Source organism: Dama dama, chromosome 7 (assembly GCF_033118175.1).
Source record: "Dama dama isolate Ldn47 chromosome 7, ASM3311817v1, whole genome shotgun sequence".
NCBI classification, from domain to species: Eukaryota; Metazoa; Chordata; class Mammalia; order Artiodactyla; family Cervidae; genus Dama; species Dama dama.
The window spans coordinates 28,259,248-28,286,434 of NC_083687.1; the positions used below are offsets into that span (position 1 = coordinate 28,259,248).

Below are 27,187 nucleotides of genomic sequence, written 5' to 3' on the forward strand. Positions count from 1 at the left end.
CATCTTACTGCCTTTTGCATTTCTGTAATAATAATTGTACTGTCTACTTTTTTCATCTGTGATTTATTGATTTTCAGCCTTCCTTTTTTCACTGGTTATTCTAGATAAAATTTGTCAGTTTTAACTTTCCAAAACACTAACTCAATTTGGTTTATCCTTTCCATTGTTTTTCTGTTCTTTATTGCTTTGACTTTAATTATTATTATTTCCTTCTTTAACTTTTAGCTCAATTTGCTTTTTCTCATTGCATAAGGCATAGAGTTCAGTTTTTATTTTGGGATTTTTTTTTCATTTCTTTATATATAGGGGTATTATTGCTAGGAACATCTCTCTTAGATATGCTTTTGCTGCATTCCATGAGTTCTGATATGTTGTGTTTTCATTGTTCTTTGTCTCAAGAAAATGTATACCCCCTTAAATTCTTCTTTGATTCATTAGCTTTTAATAAGTGTTGTTTAATTTCATGCATTTATAAATTTTCCAGTTTTCCATTTCTTTTTTATTTTTGGACTTATATTATTGATAGTTCCATGCCGTTGTGAGCAGACAAAATATTTAGTAGGATTTCAGTCTTCTTGAAATTGCTAAGACTTTTTTTTGTGACCCAATATATGATCTAAATATAAAATATTCCATGTGTGCTTCTGAAGACTATGTATTCTTCTGTTGTTGGATAAATGCTCTTGATATATTTGCTGGCTTATAGTGTTGTTCAGATCCACTGTTTCCTTATTGATTGTCTACGTGATCTTTTCATTGTTGGGAGTTCAAGTACCCCACTATTATTTTATTGCTATTTATTTCTCCTTTTATCTCTGTGAATATTTGTTTTGTATATTTTGGTGCTCCAAAGTTAGATACATAGACATTTATAATTGCTATATCTTTAGAATTAACCCCCTTTTCACTATATAATGAAATATATATGTCTCATTTTCCTATATTTGGCTTGATGTGTCTTCTTCCATCCCTTCACCCTCAATCTATGTGTGTCTTTTTTTTTTTTTTTTTTTAGTTGGAGGCTAATTACTTCACAACATTTCAGTGGGTTTTGTCATACATTGATATGAATCAGCCATAGAGTTACACACATTCCCCATCCCGATCCCCCCTCCCACCTCCCTCTCCACCCGATTCCTCTGGGTCTTCCCAGTGCACCAGGCCCGAGCACTTGTCTCATGCATCCCACCTGGGCTGGTGATCTGTTTCACCCTAGATAATATACATGCTGTTCTTTCGAAACACTATGTGTGTCTTTAAGGTGAAAGTGGGTCTCTTATAGGTAACATAAAATTGAATCTGTTCTTTTTTTTAAATTATTTTTTCCATTCAGCCACTCTATGTCTTTTGATTGGAGTATTTGTTTATATTTAACATAACTATTGATAGGTAAAAACTTACTAGTGCCATTTTGTTCATTGTTTTTCAGTTATTCTGTAGGTCTGTTGTTCCGTTTCTTATTCTGTTTTGCATGTGTGTGTGTGTTGATGTCTTTTTTTTTAATCAGTATGTTTTAATTTCTTTATCCTATGCTTTTGCATAATTATTACAGATTTTTTCCCCTTTGGGTTACTATGAAGTCTACATAAAATATCATAAATTATAACACCTATTTCAAGCTGATAATAGCATAACTTCAGAAGAATTCCTAAACCTTACACTTTTTACTTCTCCTTCACCTCACATTTTAGGTTATTGCTATTACAAGTTACATATTTTTTAATATTTGTGACTAGTAACAATTTGTTGTAGTTATGGCTATTTTACTACATTCATTATTTTAACTTTGAGTTCTGAGTGAATTATGCATCACAGTTATATTACCAAATTTAACTTTAACTATCCAGTAATGATCAGTGAGCTTTCCGCTACCTTTTTATCCTATTGTCCCAAGATATTCCTAAAATATGTTTCCATTAACACTAATACAACTACTAGTTTTAATATTTTTCTTTTCCCAGTGATATTTTTCCCTTACATTTTTGTTTTCAGGAGAGTGGAATTTAGGAACATATATCTTTAATGAATGGAGCAGGCTTTTTACGGGCTTCCCAAGTGGCTCAGTGGTAAAGAGACTGCTTGCAAATTCAGGAGACTCAGGGGATTCACGTTCAATCTCTGGATTGGGACATTCCCCTGCAGAAGGAAATGGCAACCCACTCCAATATTCCTGCCTGGAAAATTTTCAGAGACAGAGGAGCCTGACAAGCTATAGTACAGGGGTCACAAAAGAATCAGACCTGACTGAGTGACTGAGGACACACAGGCTTCTTATGACAACATGTACTAGTACAGTTATGGACACAAAGGTGTTTTAGTGTATACTTTCTCATCACTTTTTAAGTACCTATCTTATATATGTGTACTTGTTTGCATTTTATTCTGAAAAAAAGGAAAAGTCCTAATGAAAAACAAAATATTTATACTAGTTATTCCAGAAGAATTCCTAGTCAGTCTCCTCTCATTACGTAATTTCCTATCTTATTTCCTTTTGCATGAGGTAAGAGAATATAAAACAGTACTGCCTCTGATTGATCGTCCACAAGGTTCTTATTCTCATAAATAAGAGTCAATTTGAAACAAAAACTATAACTTTAAAAGTTTTTTATACTCTTCCTTCCTGCCATTGAGCCCTCACTTTGAACAAACTGGTTTTCTTTCTTTTATTTTTCAGATAAGAGTAAACAAGAAAAAGGCAAGTCCAATTAAAATATTTCACTGTATACCTTTATTTAATGGTCAGTTGTAAGCATGAAGCTGTCTTCCATTGCAATCAATCGTTTTACCCAAGTGTTCACAAGTATACAGATATTTTACACAATTCTTACTCATATTTTTTCTACCAACTATAGTCCATTCTTCTCACATTTTTGCATTTTGTTGGCATAGAAGTTAACTATACAAAATAAAATCCTTTTATGGATGTAGAAGCAATTTATATCCTTAAAACATTTCTTAATAATATCGACCTCAATTCTGAAGTTTTTGTATAAATTACTCAAAAAGCTATTATCCTAGAATACTTCTGTAAGGTTATTACTCTCCTTAATTTTAAAATTGCTTTTATGTTTCCAGGTTGAATGGAATTTAGGAATATACTTCTTTCATGTTTGTGGCAGGCATCATATAACTATTGCTACAGATATAGTGTTGGTCAGATGAATGTTTATACTACATGCTTCCTCATCACTTTTTAAGTATCTGTCTTGTATGTGAACATGCTTGCACTTTATTCTGAAAAAGAAGGTCTGTTGAAAGAATAATGATTGATTATATGTGTGTGTATACATATATATATATCAGAGAAAGTCATATCTACTTTCTCTCAAGGTGTCATCTCCTATCTTAACTGCTTTGCACAGTGGGTGAAAGATGTACAACAACACTGCCTTTGATTGGTTTGTTGGCTTTGGGAAACTTGTGGTTACAATTCCCAGAAATATGAGTGAGCTTAAACTATAAAGTAAACTCCATGCTTCTCAAAACTTTATACTCATCTTTTCCTGACATTGTACTTTCATTTTGAATGTTAATTCTTTATTATTTTTATTTTTCAGACAAGAAAGAACAGGGAAAAGGCAAGTTCCAATGATGTATTATTATTTCATATATGCACATATATCTGTTTCACTGAATAGGTCTGGATACTATGATCAACTTCCCAGAAATTCCTACTCCCATTCCCAAGATTGTGATTTCTACAACAATTTCTCACTAAAAGAATGTAAAGTGTCTTGAAAAAAATAACCATTTCCAGATCAGGTAGAAAATGTCAAAATTACTTTGGAATATCTTGTTAAGTGAACAGCAAGGAAGCTGCATTAGGCTTCTGGGGTCCTTTGAGGAGGACACAGGTTTCAACTTAAATAAGATCCCACTTCACAATGATTTTAGAGATTGAGCATCAAAGAAATACTGACTGGAAAATCTTAAACTCATCAAGTATGTTAAATATCTACATGTTGCTAATAATACACAGTTACATTGGTTAAGGTGGCAAGATATTAGGGAATGTATTCATTATTCTGTGTGTATGTGTTATTCACTCAGTCGTGTCTGACTCTTTGCAACCCCATGGACTGTAGCCCACCAGGCTCCTCTGTCCATGGAATTCTCCAGGCAGATTACTGGAGTGGGGTTGCCATTTCCTTCACCAGGGGATCTTCCTGCCCAGGGATCAACCAGACTCTGGGCCTCCTGCATAATCTGTCAGGTTAATTCTTTAACTTAGTAGTGCCACCTGATAAGCTCCAACCCATGCATATATTAACCTCGTTACATGAAAGGAAAGAAATCAATTTCTTTCCTTTCATGTAACGAGGTTATATATCCATGGGTTGGAGCTTTTCAGGTGGCACTACTAGTAAAGAATTCACCTGCCAGTGCGGGAGACACAAGAGACTCTGGTTTGATCCCTGGGCCAGGAAGATCCCCTGGAGAAGGAAATGGTAAACCCACTCCAGTACTCTGGCCTGGGAAATTCTATGAACAAAGGAGCCTGGCAGGCCCTGGGGTCGCAAAGGGTGGGATGAAACTAAGCACAGAACAGCACAAGAACTTACCAAAGCTAACAAACCAAATAATAAAAGCCTAAATAATGCCAAAAGAAGTCAATAGCATATTTTAAGAGGTAACCACCACAACTAATATTTCTAAGAAGTTTTCTCTTTCAGTAATTTCATTCCATTTCTAGTTTGATTTTTTTGTAAAATATTATGTGGACAGAAGTGGGGTTCCTTTTATGTGTGAGGGAGTGTGTATGTGAGTAAGTGTGTGTGTGTCTGCTTTTGCATGTTAATAGGTTTAACTTTACATTTAGAATTTTCAATACATATAGTTTTCTTCACATCTATTTCCCATGATATTTACACTGATCTTTGCATTTTATTTTTCAGAAGATCTTCCCCAAAAAATTGGTAAATTTTCTCTGACATCTTCCATAACCATATAAATGACTGCTTTTTTGGTGTCTTTAGAGTTCCATTTTACCTGTATAGCTTCCAGTGGCTCATTCTTCTGGATGTCTACATGTCCCATTCACTTATTTCTGCTCATGACCTCTCACGTTATGTTCCCTCCATTTCTGTTTCTCTACTTTTTATTCATACTCAATCCTTCTTTTTTCATTCAATATCTGTACCTCTCTATAAACATTGATCTTGTGTTCTTCCAGAGACTTGCCATACTTACTACATTATGAAGTTGGAGAGATGAAAGAAATTAGGCTGATATGCACATGGTTTCTAATCTATATATATTTTGTGGACACTGCCCACTGATTTAGGATTTCTGTTTTATATAAGAAAAAAGAGAGTCCATTAAGATGCAACTAATTATTCACCAAACTTTAACAGGAACCATTATTTGCTAAATATAGTTTTAGTTCCATTTGTTGGTCAAATGTGAACTGGAGGCTTACTTTTACATGGCCTGTGAATATGTTACTCAAGTGTTCTCAGGTATACAAATAGTTTACATAATATTTCCTATCCTTTTTCTTGTCAATCAAAATGAATTTTGCTTATACTTCTATTAACACAATTATGAATTCTGAAAATTTCAGTTCCTTTTAAATGTTAAGAGAAAAACTTTCATATATTAAGGAAAGCATTGATTCATCTCTCAATTGAGAATGGTTTAGGTCAATGACACACAGACACTGGAATTTTTCCAAAAATTTTTATAATATAATACAAATATAATCATTTACATTTAACATTCTCCATTTCTAATGGTATTTTTCCATTTTTTTTGTCAGACTGAATAGATTTGAAATACATCTACTAGATAAACAGATTTGGTCAGATAGATGCTTTTACTATTTTCTTCCTCATCTCTCTTAACAACCTATCTTTGTGTTTTATGTATTTGTACTGTGTTTTAAAATGGAAGAAGTGCCTCTAAAAGACCAAGGATTGATATTGTTTATCCAACAAAGTTATATCAACTTCCTCTTATGATCAATTTTCTATTTAGCTCTTGTGTACCAAGCTCCATATGGAAGTAAAAGAATATTGCCTCTGATTGGTGAGGTGGCTTTGGAATTTTCCGATTCTAGCTCTCAGAATTATTGGTCAGTTTGAACTGTAGAGAAAATTATGGAAGTGTTTCAAATTTTTATCCTCTTCACTTACAGATATGTACCCTCATTTTGAATGTAGATTGACTGTTTTTCTTTTTATATTAGTGTAAGTGTAAACAGAAAAAAGACAAGTCCTATTAATGTGTGCCTAGTCATGCTATCATGTGTCTCTTGAAACTGTCTTTAACTATCAATGATCATCACCTTCTATTCCTGTATCCGTATATTTTGACATGATTTTGTCTCATTATTTTGAGTGTGCCATTTTTCTTTTTAATTCACCTTCCTGTATTATTATTGCTCTGAGTTGTCCTGCATTTCAACACTTGTAGACAAATACTTTTGTCAAGTAAATCTTATTAATAATATGTCTCTGATGTTTTGTCATTTTTAGAATCGCTAATGCATAGGTGTATCCCAAGATAATTCAAGAACCCCTTTCACTGTCATCTAACACAGCATTCACCTTCTATTAATGTGATTTAGATAAGATAAACTTCATTCAAGTACATGTTAAAATAGAAACTCACACAAACAAATTCAATATTAATAGATTCATGAAAGTGTTATGAATAGAGACTCCTAGAAACCTAACCTAGATTTCCTTCTGGAATAGTGTTTCACTAGACTGGAACAGTGGCTTTTGGTGACTGTACGCAACAAAGCTACTGCAATAACCAGAATTGAGTTATATATATTTCATGGAAGTCAAAGAATTTATAAAGTTAACAATTGAATAATAAAAGCCTAAATAAGGATAAAAACAGATTAATAATATTTTTATAAGGTAAACAACATAGTTAATGTGCCCCTGAATTTTTTTTCTCGATTCACTAAATTCAGTCCTTTCCCCCCTTTAACATTTGAAATATATTTTCTGGACAAAAGTGATCCTTCAACCACTGTTGGTTCACAAATGTGTGCAGGCACACATATGTGTGTGTTTGTCTGTATTCTGATACATTTAACTTTCAGTTCAGTTCCGTTCTGGGCTTCCCGTGTGGCCCAGCGGGTGAAGAATCCGCCTACAGTGCAGGAGCCCTGGATTCAATCCCTGGGTTGGGAAGATCCCCTGGAGAAGGGAAAGGCTTCCCACTTCCAGTATTCGGGCCTAGGGAATTACATGAACTATGTCCATGGGGTCGCAAAGAGTCGGACACGACTGAGCAACTTTCAGTTCAGTCGCTCAGTCGTGTCCGACACTTTGCCGCCCCATGGACTGCAGCACTGCCAGGCTTCCCTGTCCATCACCAACTCCCGGAGTTTACTCAAATTCATGTCCATCAAGTCAGTGATACCATCCAACCATCTCATCCTCTGTCATCCCCTTCTCCTCCTGCCTTCAATCTTTCTCAGCATCAGGGTCTTTTCAAATGAGTCAATTCTTCGCATCAGGTGGCCAAAGCATTGGAGTTTCAGCTTCAGCATCAGTCCTTCCAATGAATGTTCAGGATTGATCTCCTTTAGGATTGACTGGTTGGATCTCCTTGCAGTCCAAGGGACTCTCAAAAGTCTTCTCCAACACCACAGTTCAAAAACATCAATTCTTCGGCACTCAGCTTGCTTTACAGTCCAACTCTCACATCATTATAGTCCAACACTCATGTTTAGTCCAACTCTCACATTTAACTTTACATGGATATTTTTCAACAAATTTGAATTTTATTTGACTTTGTTTTCTATGATATTTACATTGTTCTCTCTATTCTATTTTTCAGAAGAGCTTCAGAAAAAATTGGGTAAATTATCTCTGATAACTTTCTATTCCATTGTCCTTTTTAAATGACTGCTTTCTTGATATTTTTAACATTCCATGACTTTTTACCTATATGTGATCTATTGGTTCATTCTTCTTTTGTATGTCCACTCTTCCTTCTTCAGGGTTTTTGTTTATTTATGGACTTCTCCTACATTAAATTCTGTCCATTTCTGTTTTCTTACTTTCTATCATTTCCTCATTCTTTTTTTTTCTTCATTCCATACTGCCCCTTTCTAGAAACATTGGCTTCTCCTGTCTTCCACTGACTTGCCATAGATTCTTTACTAGTTTTGTGAGATGAGGGGGATTGATTAGGCCAACAGATACATGAATTCCAGTCTGTACATACTGTGTTGAAAACATCCATTAACTTAGGGTCACTGCACATATTCCAAGTTCAAGAGGTCATTACTGAACAATTGACACTTTCCCAGGCTTTAAGAGATAAAAGAAGATTCCAGATTTGATGAGTGAAGTTTCTTCCTGTGTTACCCTGTCAAAGAATGTGTAAATTCCGCTGTCATTCACAGGTCACCTATGACCCTGGATCTCACTCTTTCACTGCCCTTGATTGCATTACTCAGTGTTCTCAGTTATACAAATATTTTGCACAATTTTTTCTGGCTATTTTCCCAACTATAATAAATGTTCTTATTCTTTTGCACTTTTGGTCACACAGTTATTAATTCTGTGGACTGCAACACCTATTAAACGTTTGTAGAAGGATACTATATCAAGAAAATTTCATATGTCTCTTCAATTCAAAATTCTTCATGTGAATGACACAGAAAGCTATTTTCCTAGCATGATTCTGAAAGATTTTTTCATAAAACATTGATATAATCACTAAAAGTTCAGCATCTTTCTTTTCTAAATTTTAAATTATATTTTTATTACAGGTTGAATATTGTTTGGGAACTTATATCTTTAATGCATGTAGCAGGTTTCATGTAATTACTACAACAGATGCAATTGTGACTAATGGGTACTTTTTCTATAGGCTTTTCATTACATTTTAAGTTCCTATGTCATATTTGTGTATGTTAATATTGACATTTTAGTCCAAAAAGGAGGAGATAGCCCAATGAAGGATAATTGATATTATTTATCCTAGAGGAAGTCCCATTTTGTTTAAGTCATGGTTTCATTTCTTATCTTAATTCCTTTTGCACTAAGGGGTAGGTTATGGAAAATAGCATTGCCTTTCATTGGTTAGATGGTCTTTGAAAACTTTTAGTTTCAATAGTTTAGAAATAACAATCAATTTTTTTAAAGAAGTAAAACTCGTAGGATTTCAAATTATTCTACTCTTTTCTCCCTGATGCTGTGTTTTCATTTTTAATGGATTAGTTTTTCTTTCTTCTATTTTTCAGATAAATATAAACAGGAAAAAGGTAAATGCCATTAACATATTTCACTTCATGCCTAGGCATTGTTTTTCTGTTTATTTTACCTTTGTCTTCAACTTCAATAATTATCTTCCTCAATGCCAATGTACATATAGTTTTACATGTTCATGCTTTTTTATTATTTTATTTTTTCAAATAAAATTAACTCTCTTCACCTGTAATTCAGATACAGTATTTGAAAGGTAATGCTTCTTCATCATTTCTTATGTATCTGTTTCATTATTACTGATTTTTCCTGGATTACAGGATTTTAATTCCTGTTACTGGAAACTCTGCATGTATTTTCTTTCTGCTGAGTAAATTTTAGTAACAATTTATCTGTAATATTTTTGTATTTTTTAAGGTTTCTGATCTGAATTTTATGTCTTTTGATTTATAACCCCCTTCACTGTCATTTAATACCTTATTTCCATTTCTTTCATCTGACTTTTTTTAAGATAAGTTGTATTTAGGTATGAGTTAAAATCGAAAGCATAAAATAAGATAATACTTTAATTGGTTGAAAAAATGTTGTGAATAGAGGCATCCATGAACTTAACCCTGCAATTATGATAACTGACATATAATTAGCAGCAAAGCACTTATAAGCACTAAGAACTTCTGTTCTTAATTTCAAAAGGGATCAAGAAAAATTGTATAAGATAATGATCAGAATAAAAATTTCAGCTTGTTTTCAATTCAGAAAATTCATTCATTTCCCCCTTCTTCATTTTCGGAAGAGTATTCTTGGCACAAAAGGGAGCTTTCAGCCAAGTGTGTGTGTGTGTGTGTGTGTGTGTGTGTGTGTGTGTGTTCACATGTGTGTGTGTGCATGCATGCATGTATTCATGCATATGCATGTGTTTACATGAGTCATTATAAGTTTAATATTAAACACATGCTTTCAATAAATGTGCATTTTATTTATTTTCTTTCTCAAAATTTACAGTGATCTTTCCATTTTTTTTTTTCCAGAAGAACTTCAGAAAAAATCAGGTAAATTGTCCCTAACATTCACTTCTTCCTGAAACACTTTTAAATAACTGCTTTCTTGATATCTTTCTATTCCATGCCTTTTTATAAATATATTATCTTTTGGCTCACCCTGGATGTCTCCTGTTCCCACATGAATTTTGCATTATAAACTTTGTTCATATTAAGTGCTATTCATTTTGTTTCCCTACCTTCATTCTTTCTATTCCTTCTTTTTAAATTTCATACCTGATCTTCCCCCATACACACTGGCCTCTTCTGTTTCTAGAAACTTGCAAAAGTTTCTCTATGAAGTGTATGCAATGTAGGAACTTAGGCTGATAGGCACATGGTTTCTACACTATATATGTATTTCTTGAAAATACCCAAAATTTGGACATCTGTATTGTAAATCTGAAGGCCTATTACTATGAAATTGATACTTTCTCATACTTTAGGAGATGAGAGGAAGTCTCCAAACTTGCTGATTAAAGTTTCTATGTTTTTCAACTACTGTGTGAATTCAGATATAATTCATTGGTCAAAATTCATTCTTCCACTACTATTGAACATATTACCCAAGAGTTTCCAGGTATATATTATTTTACTTAAATTTTCTTGGATTTTTAAACTTTTCAACCATAAAAATTTTTCTTCAGCTTTTTCATTTTTATTATCAGATCAACAAACTGCAATTCCTTTCAAATACTTGTAGAAGGATTTTAATTTTAAGGAAATTTCAAACATACTATATCTCTCAATTTTGAATTCTGTGTGTGAATCGCATATGAAGCATGATTCCTGAGATATTTCCAAAAGATTTTTTAGTGAAATTATCATAAGTTTTATAACCTCTTTTTCTAATGACATTCTAATATACTTTTGTTTTTAGAGGTAATTGAATTTAAGAAGATGTCTCTTTAATGCATACAGTAGTTTTCATACACTTAAAGATAAACTGAGGCACAATATCATTTTCAAGGGTTTACCTAAGTAAACATCGATTCAAATTGGGCAGCACCAAACTGAAAGTGGTTAAGCATGCTCTACCAGAAGAAACTAAGGGCAAGCTATTTATAGAGAAAATGATGCAGAAGCAAAGCAATTACTTTATTGGTCATAGCTTAAACTGTTGCCTTATTTATGAAAGCTTATTTGACTGTTTGTGATTGGCTGTTGTTAAGCTCTATTTTCTTGGATTGAAGGGCATTCACTCTGGCTTCCACTCAGTTCAGTCATTCAGTCGTGTCCGACTCTTTGTGACACCATAAACTGCAACACACAAGGCTTCCCTGTCTATCACCAACTCCCAGAGCTTGCCCAAATTCATGTCCATCGAGTCAGTGATGCCATCCAACCATCTCATCATCTCCATCCCCTTCTCCTCCTGTCTTCAATCTTGCCCAGCATCAGGGTCTTTTCTAATGAGTCACTTCTTCTCATCAGGTGGCCAAAGTATTTGAGCATCAGCTTCAGCATCAGTCCTTCCAATGAATATTCAGGACTGATTTCCTTTAGGTTTGACTGGTTGGATCTCCTTGCAGTCCAAGGGACTCTCAAGAGTCTTCTCCAACACCACAGTTCAAAAGCATCATTTCTTTGGTGTTCAGCTTTCTTTATGGTTCAACTCTCACATCCACACATGACTTTTTTTTTTCCCACACATGACTATTGGAAGAACCATAACTTTGACTAGACGGATCTTTGTAGGCAAAGTAATGTCTCTGCTTTTTAAGATACTGTCTAGGTTGGTTGTAGCTTTTCTTCCAAGAAGCATGCACCTTTTAATTTCTTGGCTGCAGTTGACATCTGCAGTGATTTTGGAGCTCAAGAAAATAGTCACTGTTTCCCCATCTATTTGCCATGAAGTGATGGGACTAAATGCCATGATCTTTTTTTTTTTTGCAAGTTGAGTTTTAAGCCAGTTTTTTCACTCTCCTCTTTCACTTTCATCAAGAGCCTCTTTAGTTCCTCTTCAATTTCTGCCATAAGAGTAGTGTCATCTGCATATCTGAGGTTATTGATATTTCTCCCAGCAATCTTGATTCCAGTTTGTGCTTTATCCAGCCCAGCATTTTGCTTGATGTACTCTGCATATAAGTTAAAGAGGCAGGATGACAGTATACAGGCTTGATGAACTCCTTTCCCAATTTGGAACCAATCCATTGTTCCATTCCAGTTCTAACAGTTGCTTTTTGACCTGCATACAGTTTCTCAGGAGGCAGATAACATGGTCTGGTATTCCAATCTCTTGAAGAATTTTCCACAGTTTGTTGTGATCCACACAATCAAAGGCTTTGGCACAGTCAATAAAGCAGTAGATATTTTTCTGGAATTCTCTTGCTTTTTCTATGATCCAGTGGATGATGGCAATTTGATCTCTGGTTCCTCTGCCTTTTCTAAATCCAGCTTGAACATCTGGAAGTTCTTAGTTCACATATTGGTAAAGCCTTGCTTGGAGAATTTTGAGAATTACTTTTCTAGTGTGTGAGATGAGTGCAATTGTATGGTAGTTTGAACATCCTTTGGCATTGCCTTTCTTTGGGATTGGAATGAAAACTGACCTTTTCCAGTCTTCTGGCCCCTGTTGAGTTTTCAAATTTGCTGGCATATTGAGTGCAGCACTTTAACAGCATCATCTTTTAGAATTTGAAATAGCTCAGCTGCAATTCCATCACCTCTACTAGCTTTGTTCATAGTGATGCTTCCTAAGGCCCACTTGACTTCAAACTCCAGGATGTCTGGCTCTAGGTGAGTGATCACACCATCATGGTTATCTGGGTCATTAAGATCTTTTTTGTATAATTCTGTGTATTCTTGCCACCTCTCCTTAATCTCCTCTGCTTCTGTTAGTTCCATATCATCTCTGGCTTAGGTTTTGCTTATATAAGCTGCCAAAACATTAAAGCCATTTCACTCTAGTGGACTGTGTTTAAATATTTAACACATATGATTATTGCTGCAGATACAGTTTTGGTTAGATGAGTGCTTTTACCATGCAATTCCCTATCATTTTTTGAGCACCTGTCTAGTGTGTATGTGCATATTTGCATTTCTTTCTTGTTCCTACATCTGGAACATATACCTCTGCTGCTTCATCTTATCTGAAGTTCTGTTTGTGTTTTTATGTATGTTAGAGTTGGACACAACTGAGCAACTAACACATACACATGCAGAGGTTAGCTACATTTCTCAACCTTGGAGAAGTGACCCTCTGTAGGGGACGTCTTAGGTGTCCCAGTAGTGCACTCCCCTCGCACCACTCAAGGGTCAGGGTAGGGTCTGATCTGTTGTTGTTTTTTTTTAATTTATTATTTAATGGAAGAAAATTGCTTTACAAGGTTTTGTTGGTTTCTGCCATACAACAATGCTAATAAGCCATAACTATACATATATCACCTATCTCTTGATCATCCCTCCTCTCCCCCCATCTCATCCCTCTAGGTCATCACAGAGCGTCAGGCTGGGCTCCCTGTGTTGCATAGCAACTTCTCACTAGCTATCTATTTTACAAATTTGTTGTTCAGTTTCTCAGTTGTGTCCAGCTCTTTGCAACTCCATGAATGGCAGGATTGTCAGGCTTCCCTGTCCTTCACTATCTCCCAGAGTTTGCTCAAACTTATGTCCATTGAGTCGGTGATGCCATCCAACCATCTCATCTTCTGTCGCCCCCTTCTCCTCTGCCCTCAATCTTTCCCAGCATCAGGGTCTTTCCCAATGAGTGGGCTCTTCACATGCTAGTGTAAATTGCAGGCTCAGTTCCACTGACTGTGGGATTGTGGTTTTCTTGCTTCTGCCATCTGCTGCCTGGTAGATGAGTCTGGTCTAGAGGTTTGTGTAGGCTTTCTGGCAGGAGGGGCCAATGGCTGACCACTGATGAGTGGAGCTAGGTCCTGGCCCTCTAGTGGGTAGGGCTAGGTCAAGGGGTGTGTCTAGAGGTGGCTGTGAGCTTAAGAAATCTTTGGACAGCCTGTCTGCTGATTGGTGGGGCTGTATTTCCCCCAGTTGGTTGTTTGGCCTGAAGCATCCCAGCACTGGCTCCTACCAACTGTTGGGTGGGGCCAGAACTTGGTGTTAATGACCTAAGCAAGATGTCGCCTCCAGTAAGAGTTCATGCAGATGAATACTCCCCAATATATCCACCACTGTGCCTATTCCCCAGAGTAAGCTACAGCTGTGCCTCTCTTATGTTCCCAGGAGAACTTCCAAGACCAGCAGGTAAGTCTGGCCCAGGCTCCTATGATGTTACTGCTTTGGCCGTCAATACTGGTACACATGAGATTTTGTGCACACCCTTTAAGAGTGAAGCCTCTTTTTCCCCAGTCCTGTGGAGCCGCTGCAATTTAAGCCCCACTGACCTTCAAAGTCAAATAATTTGGGGGCTCCTCTTCCTGACACCAAACCCCCAGGTTGCAGAGATATGGGATTCAGAACTCTTACTCTTGTGGGAAAACCTGTGCAATACAATCATTCTCTAGTTTTTGGGTCAACCCCTCAGGGGATTTTGGACTTGATTATATCACAAGTGTGCCCCTCCTACCATCTCACTGTGATTTCTTCTTTGTGTCTTTAGTTATAGAATATCTGTTTAGTAGGTCCCAGTCCCTCTTATTGATGGTTGTTTAGCAGATAGTTGTGGTTTTTGTGTGCTCATAAGAGGAGATGAGTTCAAGGTTTTTCTACTCCACCATCTTGTAAGCAATCTTCCTGCATTTTTTTCTTAAAAATGTGACTGTTCAATTGAAGATGAATGATTGATATCATTTATCCCAGACACATCTTATGGTATCTCCTCTCAGGTTTTGTTTCCTGTCTTAGTACCTTCTTCTGTGTAAGGGGTGGGGGTCATGTAAAATTCTGTTGCCTTTTATTGGCCTTTGAGATGGGCTTTGAATCCTATAGTTTCAACTTGTCAGAGATATGAGTCATTTTGAAAACTATGGATGTGTTTCAAATTTTTGTCCTTTTCCTTCCTGACATAGTGACTTGCTTTTTTTTTCCCCATTTATTTTTATTAGTTGGAGGCTAATTACTTTACAATATTGTAGTGGTTTTTGTCAAACATTGACATGAATCAGCCATGGATTTACATGTATTCCCCATCCCGATCCCCCCTCCCACCTCCCTCTCCACCCAATCCCTCTGGGTCTTCCCAGTGCACCAGTCCTGAGCACTTGTCTCATGCATCCAAGCTGGGCTGGTGATCTGTTTCACCCTAGATAATATACATGTTTTGATGCTGTTCTCTCGAAACATCCCACCCTTGCCTTCTCCCACAGAGTCCAAAATTCTGTTCTGTACATCTGTGTCTCTTTTTCTGTTTTGCATATAGGACTTGCTTTTAAATGAATTGGTTCTTTATTTTTTTATTTTCTGCTAAGTATAGACAATGAAAAGGTTAATCCCATTTATGTAGTTTACTCTGTTATCTAGTCATTATGTCATCTCTTGTTGTTCAGATGCTAAGTCATATCTGATTCCTTGTGACTTCATGGACTATAGCATGCCAGTCTCCCCTATCTTCCACTATCACCTTGAGTTTGCTCAACTCATGTGCATTGAGTTAATGATGCTATCTAACCATCTCATCCTCTGTCATCCCCTTCTCCTTTTGCCTTCAACCTTTCCCAACATCACGGTCTTTTCCAATGAGTCAGCTCTTTGCATCAGGTGACTGAAGTATTGGAGCTTCAGCTTCAGCATCAGTCCTTCCAATGAATATTCAGGATTGATTTCCTTTAGGATTGACTGGTTTGATCTCCTTGTTCTTATTTCTTCAACTATCAATGAACATTTTCTGCAATTCCAATCTACATATGCTTTAAATGAATTTTTCTGATGATCCTATGATTCTAACTGAAGTTTTGCATCTTCATTTGTTATTCAATTTTCACCATTATCATTTGCATAATTTATCCTGCCATTCCAATCTATGTATACAGATCTTTTCTATAAAATAAATTTTTATTAATAATATACTTTAGAAGTTTATGGTACTTTTTAGAAAACTGTTGTGCTACCTTTATCCAAGATAAGCTCAGGTGATATTATTAGAGCCCACTTCACCTACCTTTTAATATTTTATTTCCCTTCCTTTCATTTCATTGTATAAAAATTATAAGATTTTCTTCACTGGAATTGTATAACAATATCCTCATTTTTCTCATGAGGAAAATTGGGTTAGAAGGCATAAAAATTCAGGAAGGTTATTACTTGAGAGGCATGAATGAGTATCAATAGATGGTTAAGTCTAGAGAATATAGGAATGATGGGAAAAGGTGGAAGCAGTGGAATTAGCATCACCAAAGAGGTTTCTTCAAAGAATGTAGGAAAAGCACATATGTACTTTTATATCATCATTGTTGTTTAGTCGCTAAGTTGTGTCCAACTCTTTTGCAACCACATAGACTGTAGCCCACCAGGCTCTTCTGTCCATAGAATTCTCCAGGGAAGAATACTGGATAGGGTTGCCATTTTCTTCTTCAGGGAGAGAATCGCCTGCAGCAGATTTTTTACTATTGAGCTACCAGGGAAGCCCTATATAAAAACTTAAAACTTATAACATGCAAGAATGCCCAAGATACTATTTACAACACATGAATTCTAGACAAGAGCTTATCCCTTGAAATGTATATGTAGGTTTTTTAAAGGACTTCAATAAAACCTGAAAGTGAAGTGAAAGTGTTATTCACTCACTCATGTCTCACTCTTTATGACCCCATGGACTGTAGCCCACCAGGCTTCTCTGTCCATGGAATTCTCCAGGCAACAATACTGGAATGGGTAGCCATTCCCATCTCCAGGGAATCTTCCCCACCCAGGGATCAAACCTGGGTCTCCCTCATTGCATGCAATTCTTTACCATCTGAGCCACCAGGGAAATCCCATAAAGCCTAGAGTCACATTATAGGAATAAGATTAAAAATAAACTGCTTAAAGAATGATCTTCTAACATTTTTCTCATGTAATCCTAGCATTACTTTATCTCCATTAACTCATATTTTAAGTCCCTTCAAATACATGAATATAAAATAAACATTAATGTATTTCATTAATTTTTGGCTTACTTATAAAATATTTATGTGCTGACAAATGGTGTACTTATATGTAAGTTAATAGAAATGGAAGTTTCATTACAGTCTTAACTTCAATTCTTTGAACTTCTTCTGAGGTACATGATAAAATTGAGAGTGTGAGTTTATCAAATCTAATTTTAAAAGTTCTCTCAACTGAAAACTCAATTAAATTTCATTGCACTATTGTTCAGTGTAAATAGAAACCATCAGACTTCAGAAAAGATTGTCAGTTCAGTTCAGTTGCTCAGTTGTGTCAGACTTTATGACCGCATGGACTGCGGCATGCCAGGCTTCCCTGTCCATCACCAACTCCCACAGCTTGCTCAAACTCATGTCCATCAAGTCGGTGATGCAATCCAACCATCTCATCCTCTGTCATCTCCTTCTCCTCCCGCCTTCAACCTTACCCAGCATCAGGGTCTTTCCCAAAGAGTCAGTTCTTCCCACCAGGTGGCCAAAGTATTGGAGTTTCAGCTTCAGCATCAGTGCTTCCAATGAATATTCAGGACTGATCTCCTTTAGGATTGACCGGTTTGATCTCCTTGCTGTCCAGGAGACTCTCAAGAGTCTTCTCCAACACCACAGTTCTAAAGCATCAGTTCTTCAGCACTCAGCTTTCTTTATAGTCCAACTCTCACATCCATACACGACTATTGGAAAAACCATAGCTTTGACTGGTCGTACCGTTGTTGGCAAATGAATGTCTCTGCTTTTTAACATGTTATCTAGGTTGGTCATAACTTTTCTTCCAAGGAGCAAGCAATCAGCTTTTAATTTCATGGCTGCAGTCACCAAAGAATATACTCAGGCTTTGTAGTCATTTGCTTTCTTAATGGCTATGACATCTTCTAAAAAGATACTCTCAGGACTTAGTGTTTATTGACTACAATTCACACAAATTGTTTCACTTAGAGACAACTGCTTTAATCTGACGTAGAAAGACTTGCATAACTCAAAATCAGTTTCAACATGCTACTATGAAGATAACATTTGTTATGGAATTATTTTATTCTTTTATTAAATATGTATTTTGTCCAAATCTTCAATTATGAATGTCCTTAATACTATTCATAAAATATGTATGTATGGGATAAAATCCTAGTTAGTTTTTCTGCCCTAATCATCATCATTCTTCTTTATTTATTCAACTGGGCAAATTCACTTCCTTTTCTCAGTATTTGAAGATAAAACTGTGCTTCCTTGGCTGTTTTTTTTTTTTCCCCCCCAGGAGTTTTTGTTTGTTTGTTTCTAATCACATTCATCCTTCCAGTTTACCATGCAATGGAAATTTTCTACTCATTTTCATTTTTTATATTGGTTTCTCTTGATATTTACATGAGATTTCCATTTTATTTTTCAGAAGATCTTCAGAAGGAAATTGGTAACTTTTTTCTGACATTTTTTTTTGCTGATATATTTCTTTGAAAAAAAATTTCCCATCACTTCCTATCTCATTACCTCTTACTCACTCCTGTCTTGCCTTTTTCTTCTTGTGGATTTCAAATTACCCTATCTGTTTTTTTTTAGCTTCCTGAACTCGTTCCATGTTAAGTTCCCTTTTCATTCTCTCAGCTTTTGTTCACTTCCTTTCCTTTCTATGCTTTATTTTTAGGCTTCTTCTATTAATATAGTCCAGGTGATTACTGGAATTTTACAGTAATTCATTTTACAGTAGTTAGTTTTACAGTTGGTGAGATAAAGGAAATTAAGCTAAGAATGATGACAGAAAGTTTCTTTTAATTTGGGTTCTTCAACATCTGCTCTGATATGGAGTGCCCATTGTTTTATATATGATATTGTGCTTGTTTTTATGGGAAAGTTAAAACTCCAAAGTAGCTGAGTGAGATAAATTCCTTTTTTTGTTTGACCTGTATATTATGCTATATATATTGATGTCAAGTTAATCTTGAGATTTCCTAGTTCATTTCTCTCGACTATATTCTCAGGTGATTTAAGGTGTATAAATATTTTTTGCATGACTTTGCCTGATTTTTTTTCCAACCATAATTATTGTTCTTTTATTTTTGTTTTCACCTTTTCAATCATTAATACTTCAAGGTCTTTATACATACATTTTTTTTTTCACTCAAATAAACTCCATTGTAAACCTAAAATCTAAAGTTATTTTTCAAGTTATTCCTACACTATTTTGGTACTATATCATAAGAATTATTAAACTCTCATGTCCCTACATATCAAATTATATTCTTCAAATTGTAGGAAGATTTTTCAGGTGCAGTAGGCTTCAGAGATTTCTTTAGTTGCTTTTAAAATGGACATTACTTGGTCAACTTTCAGACACTACTAGCATTGGCACATGTATGTGCACATGTATAACTTTACTTGAATTTTTTTTATGGTGTTAAGAAACCATTTTTTTAATTAATTAGTTAACATTATATATGTGTATATATACCTGTTTGTTTTCTCTCAGATAGGAGGAAGGCTCAGTTCAAATTAGGTGAGTAAAGCTTATTTCCCAGAAACCTTTATTCTTCTAAATCTCAGATTCTTCTGCTGTAGAAGTTGAATAGGATTTAGAAATACAACAAAAATGCTTATAGTAGGCAAAAAGCATTTGAAAAGTTATCTTGCTAAATTCTAGTAATTTCAATTAATTATTTTCAAAAGACAAACCACCAGTGATTCAGCATGTTCTTCCTTCTCTCCCCTTCCTTCCTTAATTTATTTCATGTCCTCTCCTTCCCACTTCTCCTTCATCCCTCCCGCTTTTTATTGCTTCTATGTTTCTATCTACCCTCCATGTGATCATTTTTATCATTGTGTTTTCTAAAAATGGAATATGAGAATATAGGATAAAAAGAGGAAGTCCAAAGAATTCAGAGGAAAATTTATGACAAAGACAAGGAGAAATGAAAAAGACAATGAGAAAAAAAAAATGGAAGAAAAAAAAGTAAAGTTTCCTATTTTGGTTTTTGCAGGCTGGAGGGAGTCAACATTATACCCTGGTGAGTGACATGGATTCTGATTAAAAAAAAAAACTATCCTATTGCAAAATATATTTTAAATGAATACCTACTGCATGCAAAACAATACAATAAAAATTAAAGAAACTCCAAAATATGCATTTTATGAACTCAATAAATTACTCAGTATTTTAAAAGATAATAATGTATTTAAAATATTAAATTTTAGCAATTTGACCATTATTATTTTCTATTTGATTTTTTAATAACTGAGGCATAGTTCAGTTCAGTTCAGTTCAGTTGCTCAGTCCTGTCCGACTATTTGTGACCCCATGAACCGCAGCACGCCAGGCCTCCCTGTCCATCACCAACTCCCAGAGGCCACCCAAACCATGTCCATAGAGTCGATGATGCCATCCAATCATCTCATCCTCTGTCGTCCACTTCTCCTCCTGTCCCCAATCTTTCCCAGCATCAGGGTATTTTCAAATGAGTCAGCTCTTTGCATCAGGTGGCCAAAGTATTGGAGTTTCAGCGTCAACATCAATCCTTCCAATGAACAGATGGACTGATTGGATCTCCTCGAAGTCCAAGGGACTCTCAAGAGTCTTCTCCAACCCCACAGTTCAAAAGCATCAATTCTTCGGTGCACAGCTTTCTTTATAGTACAACTCTCACATCCATACATTACCACTGGAAAAACCATAGTCTTGACTAGATGGACATTTGTTGGCAAAGTAATGTCTCTGCTTTTTAATATGCTATCTAGGTTGGTCATAACTTTCCTTCCAAGGAGTAAGCATCTTTTAATTTCATGGCTGCAATCACCATCTGCAGTGATTTTGAAGCCCCAAAAAAGTCAGCCACTGTTTCCACTGTTTCCCCATCTACCTGCCATGAAGTGATGGGACTGGATGTCATGATCTTAGTTTTCTGAGTGTTGAGCTTTAAGCCAACTTTTTCACTCTCCTCTTTCACTTTCATCAAGAGGTTCTTTAGTTCTTCACTTTCTACAAGGCATAGTTGGCTTACAATATTACATTAGTTTCAGGTGTACAACATAGTGACTTCAAAATTTTGTAGGCTATACTCCATTTAAGTTATTATAAAAATTGGCTATATTCCCCATGAAAGAAAGAAAGGGATGTGACTCATTCATGTCCAACTCTTTGTGACCCAGTGGACTGTAGCCTAGCAGGCTCCTCCATCCATGGGATTCTCCAGGCAAGAGTACGTGAGTGGATTGCCACTTCCTTCCCCAGGAGATCTTTCCAACCCAGAGAAGCATATTCCCCATGCTGTACAATATATCCTTTAGATTTATTTATTTTATACATAGTAGTTTGTACCTCTGAAACCCTAATATTGTTCCTCTCCTCTTTCCTCTCCCCATTGATAATTACATTTGCTCTCTATATCTGTAAGTCTGTTTCTGTTTTGTTACATTCACTATTTTATTTTTTAGATTCCACATATAAGTGATAACATACTCTATCTTCCTCTGTCTTACTTATTTCATTAATAGTAATACCTTCCAGGCCCATCCATATTGTTGCAAATGTCAAAATTTCATGTATGTGTTTATATATACACAGACACACAAAGGAACAGTTTTCAGTATGTGTATATATATATACATACATACATACAAAGGAACAATATTTAGTCATTTGTAGTATATATATATATATATATATATATACTAAATTCAGGTGTAGTATGAACAATTGGGTGCATGTACCTTTTCAAATTTGTGTTTTTAATTTTCTTTGGTTATATACCCAGGTGTGGAATTGCTGGATCATATGGCAGTTCTATTTTTAGTGTTTAGAGGCGCCTTTATACTATTTTCCCCTAGTTTACATCCATCAACCATTTACAGGGTTTCCTTTTCTCCACATCCTAGCCAACATTTATTATTTGTTTTATTATTTTTTAATTGACATCTCAGATCATGCTTTGAGGATAAGTAAAAGATTATCACCTATAAAGTCTGAGGAAATTACAACAAAAAGAATTTACTTGGTCAGACATATCATAATCTCTATTTCTTTTCTAACATCTTAAATAGATTATGGACACTTATCCTACAGGAATGTTGGTTGAAGAAATCAGTTCTTAAAGCCAGACATAATTTAACAGACTGAAAAGAGGTGCAAGTATATCAAAGAATATTTTCTTTGGATATTATCACTCATAAATTAATCCTTGAGAGTTTATACTCATAATCTGAACAGATGGATGTATTTATCTATCAGATGGGGCTTCTCACATTCATATGTTCCTTGCAGATTGGAGGAAAGAAGAGTTCCAAGCTGGTGAGTATGATGGTCCAGGAGGGACCCCGCTCCTTGTGGGGTAAGAAAGGAAGACGGGTGAAGATGACTTGGATCTTCCCAGGGCCAGAGAAGTTCTCACAGAATGGGGGCCCTCTGGCCCAGGCCTACTGAGACTCTTTCCATAAACATGATAGTCTAATTGTTTTTGCAGTAAATGTGACTCTTGATGAAGCCACTGCTCATCCCAGCCTCCTCCTGACTGAAGAGGGGAGAGGAGTAACCTTGCAAGAAATACAGCAAGATCTACCCAGCTCCACACAGAGATTAGTCTCTATTTCCTGTGTGCTGGGTCAGCTACAAATCTGTGCGGGGAGATACTACTGGGAGGTGGAAGTTGGGGACCTGCATTCCTGGGACCTGGGAGTTTGTAGGGATAATGTATCAAGGAAGGGGACTTTCCAAATGTCCCCACAGAATGGTTTCTGGGCCATTAGACTCTACCAGGAGGATTACTGGGCCCTTACCATCTCAGAAACTCATCTTACTCTAAGAGAAAAACCCCTTAGTGTGGGGATATTCCTGGATTATGAGGCTGGAGATGTATCTTTCTATAATATGACAGATGAATCCCACATTTTCACATTTTCCAAACAGACATTTTATGGTGTCCTAAGACCACTTTTCAGACTTTGGTCCCCTGACTCTGGCCCCTTGACCACTGTCCAGGTGGAGTAGAACACAGATGTTGTAATTCATGTGCCTACACCTCCATGAGAAATTACTGCATTGGGCCCAAGTGATCATTATAATTCTCCCCACTGGCCACAAATTGATTTTTTTCCCCTCCTGCATACTGGTTCATTCTCAAGGTGAAGTTCTGTGAGACTGACTGATTGTTGCCTCTCATGTCATTTCTTTCTTTTTCCTTAATCATAAACTCCTACTATTACTATGACTGTGACAACCTAGTATAAAGGTTAAATTTCTTAGACTACCAGCTGAATATCACTAAATGATGAGCAGTGCATTATAAGATTAATTATTCTGTATAATTTCTGGGATGTTTCTTTAAAGGAAAACTGTGTGCTTTTCTCATTCTGTTTACTTTTTATGATGCCTGAAATCTATAATTAATGAAACATCTGTGACCATGTAAAAGTCATGGGTGGCAGACAAGATACAATGACTTACGTTTTTGATAACTTGCGGAACTACTCTGTTACTCAGTTCCTAAATTGTCTTCAGTGAGAAATAAACTGTTATCTCTCTAAGCTTTTTATACTTTGAATTTTTGTCATTTGTAATTGAATTCAATCCTAGCTAGTATACCCTCCCTTTAAGGATGGCAACAGATGACACCCACAGTTGAATATTTAAGTGAAATGGTAGGCGTGAAGTCCTGTACTTGATTTCTTAGCAACTCCTACTCCTCCAGTGTATGAGTCAAGTTAGGGTCTCCCAATTTCTCCTGACTCATCAGACCCTCCTGACTTCACTTCCTACTCTTTCCTATTTAGAAGCCAGGATTAACAATTTTAGGGATTCTTTTACTAATAAGTGAAAATTTCTGATCTCATTGTCCTTTTTCACATCTGCTTGGAAAGAAATCCCAAAATGAATGAATCTATTATTCATTTCTCATACTGGACAAATGTTCATATAGTTGAACATGCTATAAATCCACACAGATGAGTAGAATGGTTATTCTATACATGTGTAGTAACCTGTCACAACTTGGGCAGTAGCACTGTTGGTGGCAATCCTCTATCTGGCAATCTTCCCATGTGTCTCCAGTCATTTACATTCCCTTGCCTTTGCAGTCAATTTCATTAAAAGTTCCACTTTTTAAAACTTCTAATTCTACTCCCACCTAATTCTCAATATAAGACTGCATTTCCATTTTGAAAGAATAGTAATGATAATAACAAATAGGATCAATTAGAAGGGAATTGCCTCATCTTTATAATGACAAATATAGCAAACTTATCTAAATCTCCCAACTCTGCAATACTCCTCCCTCACTGTTACATTAAGAGAAATATCCCTCTTCCTTTACAGAACACCAATCTATCTCTTCTCTCTACCCATCTTTCCATCCTGTGTCTTACATGGTACTGAGGTCCATCAATTATTCCTCTCAGTGTTCCTACTAGTTTTTCTACCATAAACTTAAAATTTTTAAATCTTGTCCATCTTAAAATCAAAACAATGCAATTTTCCAACAACTCTACATCTTCTTATTAACTCTTTTGACTCTCTTTCATAATCAAACTTCTCAAAATACTTATCTAAATTCTCTATTTATATTTCCCTTGTTTTTATTTCCTTCTTAGTATATCCTATGATATGTAAAGCCTCACCTCCAGTCCCTCACTATATGACCTTATTTGGAAATAGGGTCATTGTAGATATAGTTAGTTAAGATGGCATAGAACAGGTCCTTAAATCAACATAACTGTTGTCTTTATGAAAAGGAAAGATTTGGACATAAACATGCACAGAAAGAACAGCTTTTGAAGATTGGAGTTTGCTGCCACAAGGCAAGGAAGGTCCAAAGCTGCTGGCAAACCACCCGAAGCTTAAAAATAAAGGCTTGGAACCAATCCTTTCCTAGTGCCTTCAGAGGAAGCATCACCATGCCAACATCTTGAACTCAGATTTCTGGCCTCCACAATGCTATTACAATAACTTTCAACATTTAAGCTACTCAGCTTGTGGTATTTTGTTGTGGTATAGTAGCAGGTACAGTAAACAAATACAATTCTCTTTTGTTAAATACGACCTGCTCATTTCCTTTCTTTAATAAAGTAATCCCAAAGTAAACCCTTTGCTATGGAAATTCCAGGGGATTTCTACATTTACATAAATTTCATGTCATGGTTGAAAATCAACATAGAGAAAATGTACCTTAAATAAAGTAAGAACTCTGAAACTCCTATAAATCCATACAAGGTACTTAATTCTGTGATGATTCTTAGAAAAAGGTTTGTTGAGATGTTATTTGCATACCATACATTCATTCAACTGTTCATTCATTTAAAAAAATCAACTCAATACTTTTTAGCATATTTACATGGTTGGGCAATCATTACTGATCCAGTCGTAAAGGATTCCATCTCCCCAAAAGACCTCTTGCTTTCGTTTTCAAATAATCATTGTTCCCAGGCCCAAGGATCTCTAGTCTATTTTCTCTATATATAGATTTTCCTTTTCTGGATATATACAGTTGCAGTCATATAATATATGGTCTTTTATGCCTGACTTCTTTCACTTAGCATAATATCTTAGACACACACTTTTGCATATTTCAGTGGTTTGTTTATTTTTAATAGAATCCCATTGTATGGATATACTACATTATGTTTATTCATCCTCCAATCTAAAGGCATTAGAATGCTAACATTGTGAAATCTTATAAATAATGGATATTTGGTGAGTGAGGGGGCTGACTGAGGACCACTCTTTCAAAGAAACATTGAAAGAAATCAGTTCAGGTCAGCTCAGTCTCTCAGTCGTGTCAGACTCTTTCTGACCCTGAGGACTGCAGCACACCAGGCTTCTCAGTCCAACACTAACACCCGGAGCTTGCTCAAATTCATGTCCGTCAAGTTGGTGATGCCATCCAACCATCTCATCCTCTGTTGTCCTCTTCTTCTGCCTTCAATCTTTCCAGCATCAGGGTCTTTTCCAGTGAGTCAGTTCTTCACATAGATGGCCAAAGTATTGGAGTTTCAGCTTCAGCATCAGTCTTTCCAAAGAATATTCAGTACTGATTTCCTTTAGGATGGACTGGTTTGATATTTTTGCAGTCCAAGCGACTCTCAAGAGTCTTATCCAACACCACAGTTCAAAAGCATCATTTCTTTGGCACTCAGCTTTCTTTATGGTCAAACTCTCACATCCATAAATGACTACGGGAAAACCACATCTTTGACTGAACAGACCTTCATCAGCAAAGTACTGTCTCTGCTTTTTAATATGCTGTCTAGGTTGGTCAAAGCTTTTCTTCCAGGGAACAAGCGTCTTTTAATTTCATGGCTGCAGTCACCATGTGCAGTGAATTTGGAGCCCAAAAAATAAAGTCTGTCACTGTTTCCATTGTTTAAACATTTATTTGCAATGAAGTGATGGGACCAGATGCCATGATCTTAGTTTTCTGAATGTTGAATTTTAAGCCAGCTTCTTCACTCTCCTCTTTCACTTTCATCAAGAGCCTCTTTGGTTCTTCTTCACTTTCTGCCACAAGGGGGGTGTCATCTGCATATCTGAAGTTATTGATATTTCTCCCAGCAATCTTGATTCCAGCTTGTGCTTCATCCAGCCCAGCATTTTGCATGATGTACTCTACATATAAGTTAAATAAACAGGGTGACAATATACAGCCTTGATGAACTCTTTCCCCAGTTTTTAACCTGTCCATTGTTCCATATCGGTTCTAATTGTTGCCTCTTGAGCTGCATACAGATTTCTCAGGAGGCAGATAACATGATCTGGTATTCCAATCTCTTGAAGAATTTTCCACAGTTTATTGTGATCCACACAGTCAAAGTCTTTGGAGTAGTCAATAAGCAGAAGTACATATTTCCCGGAATTGTCTTGCTTTTTCAATGATCCAGTGGATGTTGGATATTTGATCTCTGGTTCCTCTGCCTTTTCAAAATCCATCTTGAATATCTGGAAGCTCTTGGTTCACATAGTGTTGAA

At 35.9% G+C, this 27,187-nt stretch overlaps 1 protein-coding gene across 1 annotated transcript; it reads left to right on the forward strand.

Moving 5' to 3' along the window:
* Positions 1–14,292: 14,292 nt before the first annotated feature.
* On the forward strand, positions 14,293–23,722 carry LOC133059250 (butyrophilin subfamily 1 member A1-like). The gene is made up of 6 exons (XM_061146251.1): positions 14,293–14,419; positions 18,638–18,658; positions 19,712–19,738; positions 20,220–20,246; positions 22,496–22,522; positions 22,695–23,722. The coding sequence occupies exons 1-6, from the start codon at positions 14,293–14,295 to the stop codon at positions 23,216–23,218; spliced, it is 753 nt and encodes a 250-aa protein (XP_061002234.1). The 3' UTR covers positions 23,219–23,722.
* Positions 23,723–27,187: the final 3,465 nt, after the last annotated feature.